Raw genomic sequence first — 22,771 nt, forward strand, 5'->3', positions numbered from 1 at the left:
GGAGATAATGAGATACTCAGCCGGTGCCTGAGTCAGTTGTGTCTGTACCAAGCCATTAAAATCATGTAAGTAAGAGGACAGCAGAATAAGAGCACACAACTATTTACAGCATTTATACATCAACTCCAAGCATCAGGGCCTGATCCTTAAACAATATGAAAGTTATTTCTCAGAACAGCCGAACTAACTGGATTCAAACAGCATGGAAACAAACTTCTTCAGCTGCTCTCTAACATGGTCTCCCTCTGGTCATTTGTACAGTAAGAAACCACATTTTAATTTAATTTGGATCGAAGAATCCAGAAGTTTAGTCACGCTGTAGCAAAAACAAAGTACTGTAAATAAAGGCTTCTATTGGTAAATTCAAATTCTTGACATTTTGAACAAGCTTTTAGTTTCGGTCTTATAAAGAAAGGCTGGCTGGCTGTTCCTTGAAGAGGCTTCTCATAAATCAAAATTAATTGCTCACTAATCACTTCAGAATGTGTGCCGAGTACCTGTCTATATAACACTCTGATTTGCTTGTACGTTATGAAGCATTCAGACCCCTCAGGTCATATGGGACAGGTTTCTGAATACCTGAGGTCTTCTAAAACTGTTAGCTCATTTAAATTGGGTTTATAACGTTCATGACACTATTGTGTGAAACTTTTAACTGGTTATGAAACGGTCTATAAAATAATACTGATGCCTCTCTATGACCTACATATGCAAATGCAATCATAAGAGAGAGGATTGGCTATTTCTGTATGATTAAAATGTTTATTGTTAATGTTACCAGGTCAGATTCCAATTTATTTAGAAAATTTAAACTATTGTTAACTGAGGGGTCTCACAGCCTGAGGAAAGAAGGTGCTCTGTAGTCTGGTGGTACGGCACTAAAATCCAGTTTTAGAATAAACAAAACATTTTTAAATTCCTTGTAGTTGCTTTAACTATTGACTTGCTTGTTTTAGATCTGCAATGCAAAATAAAATACTACAGTGAAGTCTTTATAAATGTTAAACACACTTCAAACTGTTAAATAGGCCTCGCTTTGCTACTATTTTGAAAAGACTACTATATTTTTGCAAAAAAAAAAAAAAAAAGGATCTATGAGCAGTTCTCATATTACGGTCTTAATTTTCCAGTCAGCACTTTAAACGTGTCGTCGGGTACACGGGCCTTGACTTTAACCCTGATGCCTTCACACATGTTGACACAAACAATCATGAATTCAGCGACAGTGAAAAAAAGGCATTTGTATCAAGGGATAATAAACGAGAACATGTGTATTAAAATTAATACACAGTTTTTATTACAATGCTTATGATTAAAAAGATTTTAAATTCATACATTGGGAGGGAGATGCAAACAAAATGTTATGATGAAGGAATGACTGAAGTCCTTTCCCCATTTCATAAATGGGTTCAAATGTACTGAATCCACATAGAAACAATGGTAATTCTTTAAATTACAGCTCTCTAATAACCACTCTACAACAGACACTGACAAGACAAATGACACTAGTTGTTACTGTTGTTAATGTGTGTCTATTTGTGAGCATTGGTTTAAAATGCCCACATAATTACTGTCAGCAGTCACAGAAACCAGGAGCTGAATTTAAAGGTTTTACCATGTCGATGAGTTTGATGTGCAGATTAGAAACAAAAGAACAAAAGGAGACTCTCTCCATAGGACAGGTTTGGACAACAGATGACAATGATAATGACAGCTGATCAAATGAAATCATCCGGAAATGTCTTTGGCTATAGCATTTGGCAAGTCAACAAAGAAATAAATGCAGACATTGCTATGGGGAGGACCTGCGATGCATCAATCAGATGTAGAGATGAAAAAAAAAAGCCCAGAGGAAAGAGAGAGGAGGGTGTTACATGGAGGACATGACTGCATACACCATGCACCATGACAGGACCTCTCCTCTGTCTGAACTTATGGATAAAAACACACACACATTCACGTACACACACCACTAGCTCTCCAAATGTCTCCAAGAATCCACCTCTGAGGACAGGGATCAATCAACCAATCAAGTAAAAAAGGTGTGTATTAGTGCAAATGTAAAAAAAAAAAAAAAAAAAAAGAACTCAATAAAACAGTCATGGTGTGAATGAATGAAGCAGGGCAGAGAAAAATAAAAAAAATAAACCCGTCCCCTCACAACATGCAGGATAAAATAAACCAGACAGGTTTGTGCTTGTGATAAGTCTCCTCTCGTTCAAAAACGTCTTGCCAAGTTCATGCAAAAATCCTTGTGTCATGCCTGCATGTCTCATGTTGTATCGCGCTTTAAAAAAGCTAAAAAGATAAAACAGCTTCCATGTATTAAAAATACATGCGAGTATAGTAGTGGAGGGATTGAAATGCTGTGTGTGGGTTTGAATTAAAGTCTTGTTGAAATGACAGTTAAAAAATCAGCAGCCTAACACATGCAGATGCTCATTTATGCAAGTGTGTGTTGTGTAAGCTGGGACAGACACGCTAACGTCCAGAGCTGCAAACAACAAAACAGCTGTGGGTTTATAGAGTGTTTACTGCTGTGTGCTCGAGTGTGTGTTGCTGTGTGTGTGTGTTTGTGGGCACCACTGAGGAAAGGTGGAGGAAGCGTGAGTAGGGAATGGGAAGAAGGGACAGGATGTTGGGTGTTTGGATCGTTCGGCTTTGAGATGCTTCACATCTGGTCTCCCGGCCGTTGTGGGTGTGTTCTGGGCCACATGTCCCTCCAAACCCTGAGTGTGTTTGGTTCTTCTCTTGTACGACAAATCATGCATCCTCATTATTTTTGTGACAGTCCACTGCAGCTTCCAATGTGTGTTTGACTCTGATGGCTTTTAGCTTGGCTGGGCTGGTTTGGTTCTTTGCGGTTTGGATGAGTCCGGGTTTTGATTGAGCCAGTCAGGTCTGGTTCTGGAGTTGTGGCAGGAAGACAGGCGGTACTGGTTGGGCTGGCAGTGTGTGGTTGATTGATGGGTCAAGCCAGAGTTTGTTTCGAGACTTTGGCCACAGCAGTTTTCACTGGCGGCCACGTTAAGTAAACAACTCTACGTTGGATGTTTAACACTTAGAGATTTGTGAGCAGATGATGATATTATAATGCTGATCCTCTCATCTCACCGCAACAATGTTATGGAAATTGTTATCATATACAGGCTGCTATTACATCTTACCGGTGGAACCATCCTAACTACAGTGTGGACAAACTCTTCTTCTGTGGTCACTGGATGGAAACAGGAAACAGTCAAGCTCTACCAGAGCACAGATTCCTGCAGCACCTCTGTGAGATTCCCACACAACCAAGAAATGATTTCATTGGTTTCATTTCAAAGCATCAAGGCTCCAGCACTGTCACCATGTCACCAGATCCTGGTTCCTGGGGTAGTCTGGGTTGGGTTGACTGTGCTGACTGGGTGTGTCCGATTGAAAGAGTAAGACCCATGAGGACAAAATGTTTTGGTTATTCTGGGTTCTGGTTGTTTCTGTTCTGTTGTGTCTGAGCTGGGCGAGAATAGCTTTGTTGTTCTGGGTTACGTCTGCTTGGTTAAGAATCTGGCTCCGGGTCAGAGGTTCAGTCAGTAGAGGTACTAGATTCAGGACAGGCCAGAATGGGATGTTGTTCTGGTTACTTGTTCAGTGGGAACTACTACTGGACTCGGGTCGGGCTTGACTGGTGGTCCGTGGAGCACCATAGAGGGTCACTGATGCTATGTGGTTATTCTGCATCACCTGAGGAAGAGGGAACCAGATAATATGAGTTAGATAACATGTAAAACGTATGAGGTTGAAATATTGTTCAAACTAAATGTCCATTATCAACGCTTTTTAAAAAAAATACTGCCTCAAACAAACTGAGGCAAAGCAACCAAAACCTCTATATAGCCATTTTTGCACAGGATATTATTGCCTGTGGACCTCTAGTAATTTGTGAGGACATCTGTGAGCAGGTTGTCATATTCAAGTATGGTCACAAAGCATCTTTTACTGGATGTAAATGTGTATTTATGCTTGTAACAGAAGCGGAAAGTGGGTAAAAAAACTATATGAACAATGTGGTTGCTGAAGAACAAACACTAAACCCCTGAATTGTTGATGTTACGCGGCGCCTTGACATCATATCCAGGGGATAAGGTCAGTGAATACAAGTAAACAGATTTTGTTTATCCTGTGTGAATGTGCCACACAAAACAAAGACATGGGAAGGTAATTTCTAAATGACACGAGAAGCCCAGGAAATACAATGCTCAAAATTACTTAGGGATATAGGGATCTGGGTGCATACGTGCATGTGCACGGATATGCAATAAAAGTCAAATTCTTGATCTTATGCTTCATTTTATTCCTGTCTGAATCCGACATGCATCAGGTAACTAATTACACAGAGATTAAGATGTTGGGCAAAATAATATTATCACCATTCATTTCCTTTGAGAAAGAGAGCCTTTACATTCTTGCAGCATTTGTGTCAAATTCAGGTCCACTTATGACCTGTGTGTTTGCACTATTGTGGCAATATTATTGCTAAACATGCCACTGTCAGCTGCAGAATTTCCATTTAAAGGACCAGTGTGTAGGACTTAGTAGCCTTTAGCAGCAAGTTGCAGATCGCAAACAACTGAGCACCCCTCGTCTCACCCTCTCCTACGGTGGCTGCTAAAAACAAAAAAACAAAATGTTAATGGCCCTCTCTTGAGCCAGTGTTTGGTTTGTCCATTCTGGGCTACTGTAAACACGGTGCTGCAACATGGCAGACTCCTCTAGGACCCTCTACCTCTGTAGATATAAAAGGTTCATTCTAAGGTTATGAAAACACAACAATTCTTAGTTTTAGGTGATTATACACTAATGAAATGAAAACATACAATCATTTCATATACAATGAAAATATAATTGTGAATATTATATTCCAGTTTTGCTCCTGGATACCACTTTATCCAACACACTGGACCTTTAATGCATGGTACATTTGGGCTTGCTGGGAACAGAAACACAGACACTGCCATCGCTGTAATATCGAAGAGTTGTTATTATATAGCTGCCTTAAGTCAACCAAGAAAACCAAAAATTGACATTGTTTTACACATATTGTACACACTCGAATGCTAGCGAGAACTACAGAGATATGTGTTCTGACCTCAAAGATCATCCTCTGCAGTCCAAAGCAGAATGTGGAGCCGAATGGGTTGGTGTTATTTGCTGATGAGGACCTGCCAAACACAAACATTTAATGATGTCACAGAAGACGCTCACTTGGATAAAGTTTGCTCTAAAAGAGTGTTATATTTGGAAACCGACAACAACAATAAAAAATGCTAGCAAGTGATCTTAAACCTCTGTGGGACACATTCAAAAGAGCAATGTGGCAACGGGAGCTATTGAGTGTGCATATACAAGAGCATGTGCATGTACCTGTGGAGCACTACAGGTTTTTCCATTGGGTGACCCAGCAGTTCCTGAATCTGATCCCACTGACAGAGAAACAAAAAGTTAGCAGAGACAAAAAGGTGTGTTTATCCACTGCCAACACTGACAGTGATACACTGTGCAGTAAAGGAGACAGTGATGGTAGACATTTGCTGAAGAAAAGATGCTGTATCCTGTTGTCACTGTTTCCTTAAATTAAATTAAAGTAAATTCTGGGATATTTTTAGTAGATAAAAGGGAAATCACAAGACTTGTATTATAATCCTTCTTCTGTTGTAAACACAGAAGATATCTGCAGCTGTAGCCACAGTCAAAAACAAATTATTATCCAACCTTTAAGGCATGAAACTAAATGTTTACTCATGATGCAAAGACAAGGTTTTAGAAGTATGGATACCAGACAAAAACAGCTGAAAAGTTATACTCTGCCATCCCCAACAAAGAGGTCAGTCCCAAATTAGAAAGTTAAACTGCCTGAAAGAGACCTCATCAGTCCTACTACAGCACCACCTTGTGAATTTACAACAAAGAACTGACTTCTGGCAAAACAGAACAGTTCAATTAAATCTGTCTATAACTGACCTTGCTGTTGGTGGTTAAGATGCAGTCCTCTGTCTGAGAATCAGCTCCTTCTAAGGTGCAGAATGAGACAGAACAGAGGAAATTAACAGCATGCCATGCCATCATCAATTACAGGCAGACCTGCAGGGTTCATTCATGTCTGAAAGCTGTCTCACCTTTCTTAATGACTAGTGGAATCTTAAAGTCACATCGATGATATCTGTAATTAGAGAGGAAACAAGATCAGACGCACAGACAATTAAATTATGGGCAGAAAGTCTACAGTGTGAGAGGTCATAAGAGAGAAATTAGAGCTAACTTAATAACATAATCAGCTATTTTTTTGTATTGTCCTTTTAGTTTGTTATTGCCAAGTTTGGTATGTGTTTCTCTTCTTTGTTGTGGCCTGTGAGCTTGTTATAAAAATGTAGATAATTACAAATAGAGGTTATTAATATCGAATGATGGAGAGGGACAGAAGGCTGGTGATAAATTTGGTAAAGGGATCATAAAAAAGGAAAGATACACAGAAACAAGTAACTAGACAGCGAGATATTTACATATTGAAGTTGTAATGTCCGGGGTAGTTGGTATGGAGGACAAACTTCTTAACCAGGTGACTTGTAGAGTCAAACAGGATGTCCTGAAAAGTCAGAAAACACAATGTTTAAGATTGCTTTTGTGCCATATGTTTGACCAGACCAGCTCACTGCAGTCCTATCTACTGCAAACAGCAGGTAGAGTAAAGGCAGATAGAGGCAGGACTACACCCCTCCATCCATCATTGTTAGCAGCCAGTAATACCACCAGCTGGCCACCCAGAGCTAAAATGTGGTCCAAAAACAAACAAACAAATGAACACACACAAACTGGGAGGATATTTCTGTGTGATATGACTGAAAACAGACTTTACAATAAGTTATCAAAAAAGAAAGAAAAAATAGAAACTCTGTTAACTGTAATGCAATCCAACAGTCCTGTAATAAACCTTTTCATGAACCCTACTTTGGCTGAAGCGCACTTACTGCTGATGTATTCACACACTTCAGTGCCAAAAAGTCACAAGATCAGTACATTGACGCAATGCAGTCATAAAAAATAAACATCACGACTCTGTTCGCATTTTGGCTGGTATAAATGTCCCATTAGCCTTAAGTGTGTATTATCCATCAACCAAAAAATGTGACACTAACATCATGTGACTGGCAGGTATTTGTCACGTCCAATAGCCAGATCTTGGGCTCATCACACTCATCAGCATGAACATACTGTGCTTTACCACAACCTCGTTTGCTATCATTTCTCCAAAAAAAGACCATGACCATGAAAAAGTTGGGCGTCCTGCACTGTAACTCTAATTCCAAAGTACATCAAACACGTTCAAGTGAGTCTAAAGACGTCGAACAATAAACACAGGAACTCAACTACGTAACACACAGTCACTAAAATTTCATACACACAAATATGACGAGGGCGAGTTTACATACCACTCCGAGGGTGAAGTAGTTGAAAAAGTAGTCGTTACATTTAGAAGGAACCTGCTTGTGAGGTGAGGGAGAGTGGATCTTCATCTGAAATACACAACACATAATGATACAGAGGATAAATGACAATATATGTATGTCTTCACTATTAATGGTATAATTACCTGCTGCCACGTTAAGCAGATATGGAGAAACATTTGCATTTATCTGAGATCGTGTTTGTGGCAACCAGAAGAATGTAAGTCCAATATTCAGTCTTTCACTCTGTATTTAGCTTCATCTCGTTAGTAAGTAATAGAGTCAAATAGTTTGGATTAAAAGAAACTATTAGGAGCCCAATGGGGATAATTGAGCCGTCATTGTGATAGAGGACAGGGTGTGGATCAGGACAGGACGAGCAGAGCTTAGTGAAGATAAAATAATGGGGTTTTAACAGCAACAACAAGTGAACATTAACGTTAACAGAGTTTCCTACCTTATCCTCAGACTTGTAAAAGACTTTATGTGGTGAGCCCAGAGCACCCAGTACATCCTGACAGGAATCTCCAAAGTAGATGCTCCTTTCTATGGACCTGACTTTAGCATCAGTCATCACACCGGGACCACAGGCTGTACTCACACAGAACAGAGAGGAAATCACTCAATCGACAGATAAATGACAAGAAAACAAAGTCAAACAGCATGTCAGAGAATAGCAGTGGAAATGATGGTCTCTGAGTGGGGACCTGTCAGACAAAAGTGTTTTTTTGTGTGTGTTTACAACTTGGTACCTTCGACTCAATCTGTTTGACCATAGCACAGAATAAATATAAAAAAAACAAGTCTAATAGTTTAAGAATAGTCTGTAGTAGAGATGAACAAATTTAAGAACATTTCCAAAAAATCTAAAAGTGTAAAACTGTGCAGTGGTAATTCAAAATTCTTGGTTGGGTTTTTCCTATTTAGCTCCAACGTTCCAGCAGTATTACAGATTGTGCTGAAATGTCAAGGAAAGTCTGGAGGCGAGAGAAAAAACATCCTGTGAATCAAAATGTTGACATGTGAGGGAAACACTTAAGGAGCATGTTTAGTAATAACTCTTAGTTTGTAGTCCTTGTTACACACAGACACAAAGACATATGTTACCTGCAGTGAGAAGACGGAGTTTGAGCCCCAGAGGCCCTGCCCGGTCCCTCAGGACGTCCACACACTCTGCATAGATGTTACCAAGGAAACAAGCCAACGGCATCACCGGAGCTCTGAAGACAGAGAACAACAGCGTTTATGCGAGTGCGTCCCTTTGTTCTGAGGTGTGTTCCTTTATTGTTTTTGTGTTTGTTCTACACACATTTGCTCAGTTTGTCACATGTCAAAGTGAGGAAGCTAGGATATAAGGATATTTAACAATGTTGTTTCTGAAGTCACATGGCAGGATTAGGATAAAAAAGGTGCTTGTAGATCGATTAAATTAGCTAAATAAGATCAATCTATACTCAACAACAAATAAAGCAGCAACTTTATCTAAAACTTACCATCAAAACTGTGAGCTAATGACCTTCACATTGTTCCTGGTCTATCACTTTAATGGCCATTAATCAATAACCATCTACTGCCTTCAAAAATATCAGAGGCTAGAGTGCTCTAATGCTGCCACTTGTAGAAATGTTTTCCACCACCTAAGTTATGTTTTTGATCCCATTTGTTTACAGATTTCAATTAATTCCTGGTTATCCTGGGTTGTTTGCATGTTTGCTGTATTTTCACTGTGAGCAGTTTGATGTAGAATCAGATGGAGGTTAAACTCCTCCAAAGATTTCCTGTCATTAAAATAATAAACCTTACGCACTCTTCGGTAGAGCTATGTCCAATCTAAGTGTGTATCTGCATGAGTGTGTACGTTACCTTGTTTCTTGCAGGTTGTTGCCAGTGTAAATGTGCATCCTCTTGACCATGGCCCCGTGTGGAATCTGCAGGGAGGCCAAACCCATGGCAAAGTTAGGCTGCCAAGGCAAAACAACTGGTAGTAGTACAGGACTGTGTTTGACACTGCACACAACATATTAATGTTTCACACAAATACATGTTTCCCAAGTACAGAAAGATGTGTTGATTTATGATGAAATACTGTGGAGTATACATCTCATACTGACCTAAATAGCCACATTCAACAAGGAAAAAACTCAAAACAAAATGTTCCCACAGATTGGTGACACTGCATTTTAGTCCGACTTGGATCTCTGGCTTCTAATCTGGGAGGGGTCCAGAATATAATCAAAATTCACTATGACTCAGCAGTGACTTCATTTCTGCTTGTGAGTTTTTTGTGTGCATTTCCAAGTTGCATTCATCAACACTGAGCAACAGATCCAAAATGGCTGCAGATGAGTCATTCAGAGATTAAGTTAAAGCAGAGAATTGTAGGTTTTAAGGAATTTGCAAATCGTTATTCTTAGTTTTATTAGGTGTATTTGCCCTGAGGAGGTTTTTAAACATTTAGCAGTAACATTTCCAGCATTAATTAAGTTTAATGGAAAGAGCACTGCATTTACTTCAAAATTAAATAAAATTGTCAACACAATTCAAAGAAATTAAAGATCTGATGTTATTTCAAAGACGTCTATGTATTTGTGTTGAAGAGATATCTACTGAAGTTAGCATGCAAACCAGCTAGCCTTGAGCCTGAAAGCCACTCATACAGTGACCACAATTAAGAGATTGTAAGTTACAATGTCGTGAGTGCAGTTATGTCAGGCGTTCAGAATATTATCCTTCTGTTATCATGGGGTATAGTGTATGTTAAATGTAAAAAGAAAATATGTAGAAAAGGCAAAAGGGGTCTGAATATGTTCGGGACATAATGCAATACAAAACCCTAGAGTGTTTTTATTTAATCTCAGTGCTCTATATTAGTTTTATCTAAAAGACATTCAGCTTACAAATCTCTGACTCATCCATCTGCCATCTGACATTATGGGAAACAGGAAACAAGAAACAAATTGCAGTTGACTGTTGAGTTTTAGACCAAGAAATGCAAATATTATAACTCAAACTAGAAGCTGAAACTGCAATTGATGTACCTGCACATCTACAGCAAGCAAGCATGAGCTGTGCACATGCATGAGTACATGCAGCTCAGGGCAGACTGGAAGGTTTAAGAAATAATCAGTACAGTCAAATGGCTTAAACATTCAGATGTGATAAGCTGCAAAAATCTTGTCTATGAGATATGAAGTCGGCTGAGGTGAACTAAACTTCAGAAAGTGAGCAGTAAAATCATCACAACATGATGTGTGCTTCACAGCAGCGAGCTGCAGAATGAAGCAGCAGGCACAGCAGCCGGTTCAACACATGCATCACCTAAGACATCCACAGCTGTACAGTACAGACAATACAGAGGGGCTTCTGACTAATTATTCAACAACAAACCCACAAAGGCAATAACCTTAACACTTTATGTATTCAGTGTATGTAAAAACATGCACTTTGCAGACTGCCTGACTTGTAAGCAGCGGGGTGTCGGCGTTGTCTTAGAGAATTTAATTATGAACTCCTGCTGCCCGAGCCAACCCAAGTCCCTTAACTCCCTATTGCAGTCAGACTTGTACTGCTTACATAACACTGAAACGAGTCTTTTGACATCTCAGCAGCACAACACTGGTAAGCATTCTTGGTGCATTTTGAAATCTGCCAGAAACATTCAAGAGAAAAACAACTGTTTGTTTCCCAAGCAGCAAGACAATCTCATTCTGGACATGCATTTGTCTTCTTCATTCAGTCCTGCATCATTTACTTATTATCATGACACAACACCAAGCTGACAGGGTTTCAAGGACATGCTCGAAGCAGACATAGGGCTCGACCTCGGCCTGTCCGTATGAAGGTTGATCGATTCAATCACAAAGCTGCCGGGAAATGACCACTCTGCCATTCTTCAAATCGGTGGAAGCGTTCTCACCTCATATTTTGGAGCTTCGTTCCACGAGTCCAGTTGGAAGGAGAAGGACAGTCCTCGAAAATTGAGATGGAACAACTGCTCTGCAGCATTGTAAACTGAACGGAGGGGGTTGAAAAGAAATGATAATGATGAACCAAACAAATCAGATAAAAACAAAGGTTTATTTGTGAGAGTGTGTTTGTGCTTTGTAAAGTACCTCCTGGGTGCGTGGCTCCAAATGACTGGTCTATTTGCTCTATTGTGGGGGCAATGGCCTGAGAGTTGAAATGGACTCCACTGAAACACAACACACACACACTGAGCCAGCGTTACGTCTATTAACATTCATACAGGCTGTGCTGCATTAGCTATTAGCAGAGAAGTGAAATGGATTTCACTGAAAGACAATCACACACATTACTCCATTACTGTTATGCCTTTCACTAAGTAGCTCTTTGCCAATCTGTGAGGAGCAATGACTAGTAGCTGAAAACAATCTCCGCGGCAACATAAAATGGACACTTATTATGACCACTATATAGATGTGTGCCCGTAGATAGAGGCAATATAATGATAACAGCTGAGAGTCTGAGACGGCTTTCGTCCTTTATCAGCTATTATTCAACAGGTTTGTAAAAGCCTTTGACTTAATTTTGACATTAAACATATTTCCACTCACCAGTATTTCAACTTGACTTTGCTCAGGTCATACACTTCAATCACCTGTCACTCAGAAAGATGAACAAAGTTAGGATACAATGGGTACATTGCTAATGGTTAGGTAAATGTCATTACCACAGCATGGGAAGTCTATTTCCTTCACTTATTATGCAGAAATGGGAGGACATTTTGCAACTGTGGTAAGCTGCAGCTGTTAAATAACTGTGGAAAAATACCACAGCCCTCTTGCATTAATGTCTAGAGAGCAACTCCAAGATCACTTCAAAACATTTCTGTCTTTTTCTGAGAGGCAGTCTCTCTTTAAAAACTTTAAAAACCACACTGAGGATCTCCCTCTTTGAGTCTCTTTGAAGTTAAGTCTCAGTGCCCACACATCGCTGGTTCTGCTGCTCCCTGACAGGTTTCAACAAGCACATCGCCCACCAGATAACACCCACCCTCCCGAATATCAGCAATTTTCACCTTGAGTCTCTGATTTGTGGCATCAAACAGCAGTTTAATCCCATCCTGAGTCAAGTTCAGTATGAGGTCATGGCTGAGTGGGGTCTGGAGGGGAGATAAACAAACTAGTTAATTAACAGAGAGGGGGGAGGATTTGCTCTCATGAACAGATATGCAGATAAGCAAACGAGCAGAATCAACTGTTTTTGGACTTATGGGAAACAAGGAACCCAGCAAGACTACAACAGTACATGTATTTTAATTGAGACTAAAAGGACTGTTTCATTTCGTCTCATTCATGTTCGCATGAACATCTGCTTCCAGCTGCTCTTGAAGAGATCTTGGATCTAAGATTCATGGTGTTTTAAAAACAAACTCACTGACAGACTTTATTAATAGCCACTGAACCTGGGGAAAGAATTTAAATATAGCCTAACTTGTATTGGATTTTTGAGGTTGATATTTGAGTTTTTAAAGCTGCTGTAAGCATTGTTGTCGTTTTAGCTAACTTCCTGTCTGTTTTGCAGTAAGCAATCCCCTCTCTCCTCTCAACATCGCCACACTAGTGCGACTACTTTCTTTTTTTATGAGGCAGCTCTCTTGGCTCCTTTCTTTTCTTCAGGCGTTTTTCATTGCTCGGCCTGTTTGGTAGGATAAGCCGTCACCGGGACCCCTGGCATTGGTTGCTTTCCCTGTTCCCCCAGTGCAGGTCTAGGTACCAGAACAGGAGGATCCTGCTCTACATGCGTTGCCCGAGCAGACAGGACTGCCTCTCTATGGAATTCTGTGTCCTGATTGGATAAAGTGGGCAGGGATACCAGAAAATCTCTCTTTTTTACTGCATGAGCAGGAGGAGGAGAGACATGGGTTACTGACCAAGCAATCTGTAACAGTGATTACTGTTGGAATATAGAGCTATTTAACACTTATTTTAATAAAAAATATACCATTTACAGCAGCTTTTAAAAAAAATCAATACATTTTTACATGCACACATAACAAAAGATTTTTTTATTAAGATCCTTCATTCTTTTTTATAGAATTATGACCAACATAAGTGCTAAGCCCGATGTTTAAATGATTGAAAAAATGAATCCTTGAGTGTTCTCTGTTGGACAAACTATGTGACAGCAACACTATTTATACCTCAAAGGGAACAGTTCACCCAAAAATAAAAATTCAGTCATTATCTTATCAACTCATGCTGATGGAAAGTCAGGTGTCTTGTAGTCCACAAAACATTGTGGAGCTTCACAACAAAACAGCTTTGCAGCATTCTTCTTAACAACTGAAGTAGATAGGGGACTTGTTTTATAATGTAAAAAAGCAACTGAAAAAAACAAACAAACACAAAATGGCTCCCTACAGCTCATCTGGTGTAATCAAAGTCTCCAGAAGCCCCAAGATCCCAAATTGAAAAGATCTTATTGACACCCTCCACCCACCATGGATGAGCTCATGCACGCACTTCAGACAAGGTGTGTTCTAATGCTTTTAGCTTAGCAGCTACAGAGAAGATTTTGGCTTAAAAAAAGGAGTGTAAATTACTTTTTTCCCCTTTTTAAAACAAATTGGGATCTTAGGGCTTACAGAGACTTGGATTACAGAAATAAATATTTGACATTGTAAAGGAACTGGAATTACTGCCACCACACAGAACATCTTTTTAAAACAAAACCTTATACTGCTACTTGCAAGGGGATTCTTGAACAAGCTGATTAACATACAAGTCTGTTTGAGAGTGAGAGGGTGCACATAATATAGAAAGGGCATCTTACCTGTTCACTGTATAGCACCTGGACATTTTTGATGATGCGGCAGTGTTTCTGCAGAATAGAGATGGCCTGGGCCAATGGCATCCCTGAGAGCGCATACAGGTAAACACACACACGCACAGAAAGAGAGTTTTTCTTATTTACAATCAGTCCTTCAGTATTTCAACCATATATTCAGTCACTAACAGTTACGATAATACCAACAAGCAAAGAAAATTATTTTAAATGTGGTTTCAAACATTACTCAAGTGTTTTTCCTCTGTATGTGTGAGTGATGTGCTTAAACCCACCTAAGGCGAATTCCCATTGTTCATTTCCTAGTGATCTCTCAGGCACCACCTCCAGATCCAGCATTGGCAAGTAGTGGGGGGCAGCTCACCTCACCTCAAGACACAATGGGACCCTCTTAGGGACCCTTTCTCTTCGCCTGTGTCTCCCTGATCACAACACTGTCTCACAACAGTTTCAGATGGCTACTTTAATTCATAACGCTATCTACTTATTTCTCTAAAGCAACCAGAATCATGAGTGTGAGCATCGAACAGCTACTTGATCTATGGGTTACAGTAAAGTGTGGCCTCTTTATCACATGTCATGTGTTGTTGGCATTAAACAGGTACCAAAAAAGAATGTAAAAATGGGTTAAATATTTAAAATGACATCCACGAGGCTACCTAAGGCTGGATACACTGATCACCTAAGGCTTACAGAGTTACATACGTTTTAAATAACAGTTTAACAAGTTACCCAAAGGCTGACAGCCTGCTCACAAACAAATTACGCAACCTGCCAGCCAACCTACAACGTACAAGGCCAGCTGTCAGTTAACCTATTACTTGTTTGTGTGCTTTAAAATCGATACGGATAAAAAAAAAAGAAAAAAGCCCTGATTTCACTCGATTCAAAGTCAGAAATACACAGATCAGCAAAACAACGGCCACAATCGTCTCCGACAGGCTTCAATTTAACGATTGAACATCCACTTGTTCGGCTACAGTGTTGTCCTGTGTCTCCAGCAGACTAACAGAGCACCTGGTCCAGTGACAAATACCCAAAAAATACATAGGCACGAGAATAATGTCTCCAACCCCGACTATTCTCACTGTTAGCTGTTGTTATGTGTCGCTGTCGGGCGGTTACGAAAGCGTCAAAGCTTGATAACAACACAGTTTCTTTGCGCTATGGGCTAACGTTAGCTGACGAGCTAGCTGCCCTCTGCGTAATGGTAATAAAGTATAAATATAAATAATGTAAGTGCAGGTAAAAAACAATTCTAAATTCAAGACAAAGAAATTTAATATCGCGGTTCAGACTGGCACGACATAAACAAAGAAAGCACGCCAAGCCGTCGGCTGTCTTTGCTGTTTTTCTTTCTTCTTCCAGCGAAGGTTCAAGCTTTGGAGCTAGCTCTTCTGCCGCTGGTGCGCAAATTCAAAGTCCTCGTTGTGAGACGCTTCTCTTATTACTCATAAGCTCGTCACCCGGTAAATGCCCACCGCGTCCCTTTGTCGCGTTTAACGTGTCTTCAATGTCAGGAGCAGATAAGAGCAACACAGTGTCCAAACAACAGCAACTTCAGGCATCAACAACAGCCAGCAGGATCAGCTGATAATTCAACTTCCTGTTTTAGACGCACGTTCTCGGTCGACGTGATGACATCACGGTCAGCTGACACAGTTGGCTGCAAATTTAATGTTTTCCCAAATGTAGGGTCTATTAACAGAAGCGCATTTTATTTCATTTTATTTTATTTTATTTTATGTAAGCTAAGTGAGGCTCAGCTACTATTTAACTAATTGTATTATTTATTTCACACTGCTGCCTTATGCTTATAGACTACAGGTTTTGTTCCCCAAAATACATTAATGTATAATAGCCTTTATGTTAGTGTTCTTATGTGGAATTGAATAGTTCCTTTATCCTATAACTAAATACACTGCACTGTCTATTATTTTGTCAGTAATACTACAACCATACTAAAGGCTATAAGGAAATTGAAATGGACTATTTTACAATCCTGTATTGCCACACTGTCATAGCTTGCTGGGAGCCTCATTAATGTCATTACTAACTTTACATTTCTTCAAAAAATGTCTGCTGTGAAAAGGTCAATTTAAGACCCTGCATACTCACGCAGGTGTTTCCACTTCACACATTGAAGGAGGGCAGAGTAATGTTGAGAATAGTGTGATGTCATCAAACTCCTCAAATTGTGAAATTCTGGGCAGATACTGATGTTTAAAATAACAATTTGGCCCATAGTTGAAATTGATGTTTTTTTGTTGTTGTTGTTGTTGTTTTGTACGGAAGCCCTAAAGGGCCATGCATTCATACATTTTATTTCCTCCGTTTTCCTGTGATAACGAGTTAATTTCATTTGTTTTCTCGAGATCTCGAGTTAATATCTCGAAATAACAACTGCTGTTTTCCCGAGATAACAGGATAATTTTCTCGAGATCTCGAGATAACGAAACTTTGTTTTCCCGAGATAACAGGATAATTAATTTGAGATCTTGAGAAAACAAAATGATAGTGTAGTGTATTAAATCATTGCAGGAAACATCATTCAGTGTAGCAATGTCAGAGGAGCAGGAGCATATCGATCACCACGTCACATATCTTTTCAATCAAGGCCTAACACAGGCTGAAATAGCATTATGCCTTGCTATTACAGATAATATACACATTAGTGTGTATAATCTAAAAAGACAGTTAGCAAGGCTTCAGCTATATCGGTGGCGCAATCTAAGTGAGCCTGATCTCGTCATTTACTACGTAGCTGACCAGCTATGTAGTTAATGACAAGATCTCGAATTAATAATATCGTTATCTCGGGAAAACAAAGTTTCGTTATCTCGAGATCTCGAGAAAATTATCCCGTTATCTCGGGGAAACAAAGTTTTGTTATCTCGAGATCTTGAGAAAATTATCCCGTTATCTCGGGAAAACAAAATTTCGTTATCTCGAGATCTCGAGAAAATTATCCCGTTATCTCGGGAAAACAAAGTTTCGTTATCTCGAGATCTCGAGAAAATTATCCTGTTATCTCGGGGAAACAAAGTTTCGTTATCTCGAGATCTCGAGAAAATTATCCCGTTATCTCGGGGAAACAAAGTTTTGTTATCTCGAGATCTCGAGAAAATTATCCCGTTATCTCGGGAAAACAAAATTTCGTTATCGCGAGATCTCGAGAAAATTATCCCGTTATCTCGGGAAAACAAAGTTTCGTTATCTCGAGATCTCGAGAAAATTATCCCGTTATCTCGGGAAAACAAAGTTTCGTTATCTCGAGATCTCGAGAAAATTATCCTGTTATCTCGGGGAAACAAAGTTTCGTTATCTCGAGATCTCGAGAAAATTATCCCGTTATCTCGGGGAAACAAAGTTTTGTTATCTCGAGATCTCGAGAAAATTATCCCGTTATCTCGGGAAAACAAAATTTCGTTATCGCGAGATCTCGAGAAAATTATCCCGTTATCTCGGGAAAACAAAGTTTCGTTATCTCGGGAAAACGGCAGTTGTTATTTCGAGATAATAACTCGAGATCTCAAGAAAACAAATGAAATTAACTCGTTATCACGGGAAAACGGAGGAAATAAAATGTATGAATGCATGGCCCTTTAGGGCTTCCGTAGTTTTGTTTTACATTTACATTTACATTTACATTTAGGGCATTTAGCAGACATTTTTTTCCAAAGTGACTTACAATAAGTACATTTGTCACAAGAAAGAAACCATAACATATCACCGTCGATAAAGTAGAAAAGAAAAATAGAAACAGTTTTCAAGCCCTCATCTGAGCATAGTAGCTGCTTTTTATCAAGGAGGGATACCTCAAGTACATAAGTGCTATGGTTTAAGTGCTAAGGGTAAGAACGTACAAGTGCATATACTTATATACACCCTGGCTATTTTTCAACTGCAGTCTCTATTGTATACAATACACATAAAACACCTTAAATGGAACAGCTACACTGTACATTTAGCAGTGCACTAATTAAACACTTAAAAACCAAACAACAACAAAGTATGGTCACACACTTTATTGTCTTTTAACCATGATTTTTTTTTTAAATTCATGTGTGAGCTGCTCTCATGAAAAAGCTGACTGTCCAAAGGCAGTCCTCCTAACAGGTATTACACAATCCAGTCTTGCCACAGACCTGTGTCTCATCAGTTGTTTTCTGCTTTGTAAGGCACTAAGAGGGGGAGGAGCCAAGCCGTGCAGAATCTTATAGACCAGACAAGCATCTGTAAATGTGACAGATTGTCCCAGCTCAGTAAATTTTGATTTCTCAGGCAGTGACAAATGTGATGGGTGTTTGGTTTCCCGTCAAGCACCTTAAGAGCCTGCAGACTGACTGTAGAGGTTTGAGTGTTGTACAGGAGGCTTGTGCCCTGCTAGTTAGACACTGGCAGTATGATAAATAAGACATGACCATGTCCGATATGGTGGAAATTTGACGGGCTGAATTTACTACATTTGTTACCATCTTAATTACAATCAACTGTTACACTAAGATATCTGAAATCAGTTCCCACTGTCAGCCTTTCCCCTGCCACACAAACAGTGTGGAATTATCTGTTGACCTCTTGGGAAAGAACATATAAACTGTTTTCTTTATATTCAAGTGAAGATTTTGTTTTTGTTGTTATTTATCCCCCCTTGGTGCCAGGGAAACAAATACATCTTAATTATATGAAAAAAAAATGAAAGAACCTTTAACAAAACCTCCCTTCTCATAAAAAAGTGCTTCAAGGGCCCTTTTAGCCTGCTGCTCTCAATGGTATCATTTTTCAGTACTTTCATAGCCTCAAACTGAAGCTGATAGCTTATGAATGTGCCAGCCCAAACATGATGTAACACATTAAATAAACATCAGTCACTGCTATTGGTGAATGTCAACAAGGAGAATATGCGTCACTACTGATGTTCAGCTGATGTGTTGATGCATCCCTGGTCATAATAATGATAAAAGAGTAAGTTGTTCCATGCTAGCAGGAGAAACAAAACAAATTGGAAAGTGAGACAGATGTCAGTGAAGCACAGTCACCACACAGGTGACACCTGACAGGACATCTAATCAGGCAAAGTGAAAACACAGTCGGAGCTGAGTAAGCTCTTCAATTACAGCAAAGTGTAAAGAACAGAAACAAATACAAGAATTCATACAGGTTTATTATGAAAAACATCCAACATTTTGAATTGAATATCTCATATTTCAGATTCCTCCGAGAGGACAATTTCAACCCTAAAACAGAGGGATAGACAGACCACACACAGGAAGGAGAAACTTTGGGAGTGTGTACAAGCCACTAAATATCACAGAGTTCTTCTTTGGATCTCTACGTAAAACCAAAGTATCAATAACTTAAACAAAAAGAAGATAAACAGTTCAGGTAAAAAAGAAAGAAAGAAAATGAAGGTGGTTTATTTTATTTTTTATTTTTTTGCCTTAATGCCTGCATTAAGAAAAATGAAGGATGGAGTATTAACTAAGTTGTTTACATGGCTGACATCTAAATAATGGTGTAATGATACACTGGGTGGGTGGAGTGGGGACAGAGTACGACACTTAGGCTCACTTCCTGACTCCAATCTAGAAATTTGACTTTGACTCATTTAAAATCAATCCCCTACTGATGTGTAAATCCATAAAGATAGATGGTTTACCAAGAGATTTCACGAGACCATCCATAATACTTTAAGATTTATAAGGGAATCAGCTCGATTTGCTGTAATACAGACATAACCAACTCATTCATGACATACAGATTTCCAAACACCTTTACACCATCTTAAACTGTACTGTCTCTTGACTGTCCACTGACAACTCACTTTTCATTGTAGTGATTCATACCAATGCCAGCCCTAACCCTCTGTCAGTTTCCACCGCTTTTACTTTGACAATGACGCTTAACACCACCATCTACACTGTCAGAATCCAAGCTGTAACTTCCTGCTCTGTACTGATGCAGTCCTTAAACATTTTAATCTCTGGATGCAAGTAAAGAAAACAGCCACTGTACATGTAACCTTCACCAACATGACCTGAGCGCTCATCATTTATACTTCTAATGCCTTCCTCTGTCCCTCCTTCCACCTCCCCTCCTCATTCAAAGCCTTTAATGCCACTTCACTGATGTGTCTCATCTGCTGGACTTTTCAACAAAACAATGTCAAACTCTGCCACAAAAATCCACCACGTATCACACCGACGGTGCCTTCAGACAGAAAGTACATTTCAACATTCTCAAACTGATTCAGCACTGAGTCACAAGGTCAACTGACTCCGCAGGAAAAAATGGACATATCTCAGTTTTTCTGCCTTGTCTCCCATATCACTGTGGGGAAAAAAAGACTAAGCCTGCCAATGAAAAAAATAATTATCTGACCATAGACGAGGGGAGTTACATCATCCCATGTAGTATCCAAATTCTGCATTGTTTCTTGTTGTGTCCTGAGCTTGATATTTTGGCCCTGTGAATTTTTGTTTGAAGAAAACAAGACAAATTGGTTACAATTACAGCTTGAACAGCTCCTTTTAGTTCTTTTGCTCCTTAAAATGATATAACCTCAAATGTATCATGTTGTTCGAGCTTTCATTCACTTTTTTATTTCAATTTCAACTATTTTGAGCAACAACACTTCTTTACTCCAAAAGTGTAAAATGTTACAAACACATGGCTATCAATGGATAAAAAAATTCACCAATTTTCTAAGCTCACGTAAAGCTCATTAAAATCCTTAATAAGTCAGACTGAGAAAAAAAAAAAAAGAAAAGCATGACTAAACAAAAGATTTTTCTTGGTTATAATAATTATAATAAAACCGTTGAGTGCACTAAATGTAAAACACACTGGAAAATGAAAAGAGCTTCTAGTTGCACAATATAAAAAAAAGACATTTATATCTCCTAATAACAGGACTTGAGTCAATCCACATTCAATGTATCTAACCCAGGAGGTGGATTTCCTACAAAACAAAAAAAATAACATTTATGACAGGAACACATGAAAGACAAAAGCAACAAAAGTCCTCAAAACTCCCAAATTTCTGGAGACATTTTGTCATTTTACACTCAACTTGACATAAAATAGCCCACAACTGCTACTACTAGTTCATAACAAAGCTGAAAGATGAACAAAAATGAATACATGTACAGAGGTGAGAAGTAATATAAAAAGTAAACATCATGACTTTCACACAAACAAAAAAATAAGATAACAAAAAATACCATTTCATTACACTAGTGCTGTAACAGGACGGGGAATAGTACTTAGACTGCATTTAGGGTTTTACAGCCCTTTGATGATGAGGAATATCTGGGTGATTGATATACGGAGTATAATTAAATTGCAGTCTATGATCTGAGCTGATAAATTATTCATATTGATTGCAATCCAATGTTTGTACAGTAGAAGTGACAGATGGTATGTGACACATGCAGCTGATGTGAACAGAAGCATGTTATATCACTGCTGTCCAATGACAACCATGTATCTCCAGAACATCTACTTGACATGAGCGATGCAAAAAGCCTTTTTTCAGATATTCCAATGGCTTTTTAATTGGTTTACTTAGCTTACAAGGGACACTTCATCCTTCAGTTTTCCTGAATTCAAAATCGCCAAATTTGGAGCTACATGGTTCTTACTGGACAGCGCTGTTTTGTTATGATGACCCTGTGGCTCTGAAAAGGCAATACACTCAATTTTTGGCTCAAAGGTATGCACAGATTCTAAAAGACAGGTGTCAAAATGAAGGGTCACCAGGTTTTGGTTTGCTCAAGTGTCTGATAAGGACACAAACATATCCTGGTTAAAGGAGCAATATGTAAGAATTGGCCATCTGTAAATTCAGATTCCAAACACTTAGGGGGCATTAGAGTAACCGATAACTGCTGCGAGCTGTAGCTGCCTATAGCTGGTAAGCTTGAGCTTACCATGCAGCTAGCAATCGTATTGGCTGTGACTCTGCCCGGACTAGGAGCTCAGAGCACTGGAGAAGAGTGGGTGCTGCTCACTATCCACCATCACCTTTTAAGCTAAGTGGCTAGGGGCTAGCTGGTTAGCATGCTAACTTTAATTGGTATTTCTGCAACACAATAAATATAGGTCTTTGACGTAATGTCAAAAGTGTTATTTCTTCACATTCTGTTGATAACTGAATGTTTAAAACTCAAATTCTTACATATTGCACCTTTAAATAAAAACGATGCTTTAATGCTTTGTTGAGCATGCTACTGTTTGGGATCTAAATTTGGCTTCACAACAATGAAACAGCAATGAATCACCCAGTAATTCCTCAACAAAGCACTGTAAAGAGAGTACTCTCATGATAAATAGGTTGCATAGGGAACATTAAAGAACACAGGTAGGCCTGTGTTTGGTTTCATGCACGCTAAGAAAATCCATGTGGGGAACAAGACTGATTGTATCACATAGTGCAAAACCCTCAGGAGACAAAGGACGTATGAATTGACAGCCCCTTCCCG

The 22,771-nt window shown here is 39.2% G+C and overlaps 1 protein-coding gene across 2 annotated transcripts; it reads right to left on the reverse strand.

Annotated features, from left to right (window-relative positions):
* Window positions 1-1,274: 1,274 nt before the first annotated feature.
* On the reverse strand, window positions 1,275-15,847 carry phaf1 (phagosome assembly factor 1). Of its 2 annotated transcripts, none has more exons than XM_073472687.1 (16): window positions 14,564-15,847; window positions 14,277-14,359; window positions 12,520-12,603; window positions 12,056-12,099; window positions 11,594-11,673; window positions 11,398-11,492; window positions 9,345-9,409; window positions 8,589-8,701; window positions 7,939-8,072; window positions 7,467-7,550; window positions 6,540-6,622; window positions 6,156-6,199; window positions 6,001-6,050; window positions 5,404-5,462; window positions 5,129-5,201; window positions 1,275-3,723 (listed from the first exon to the last, which is right to left on the reverse strand). In XM_073472687.1, exons 1-16 carry the CDS (start codon window positions 14,625-14,627, stop codon window positions 3,628-3,630), a joined length of 1,251 nt encoding a protein of 416 aa, XP_073328788.1. In that variant the 5' UTR covers window positions 14,628-15,847; the 3' UTR covers window positions 1,275-3,627. The 2 variants fall into 2 exon arrangements, with proteins under 2 accessions (XP_073328788.1, XP_073328787.1); XM_073472686.1 differs by having other exon boundaries at window positions 9,345-9,442.
* Between the last annotated feature and the right edge of the window lie 6,924 nt (window positions 15,848-22,771).

Source organism: Pagrus major, chromosome 8 (assembly GCF_040436345.1).
Source record: "Pagrus major chromosome 8, Pma_NU_1.0".
NCBI classification, from domain to species: Eukaryota; Metazoa; Chordata; class Actinopteri; order Spariformes; family Sparidae; genus Pagrus; species Pagrus major.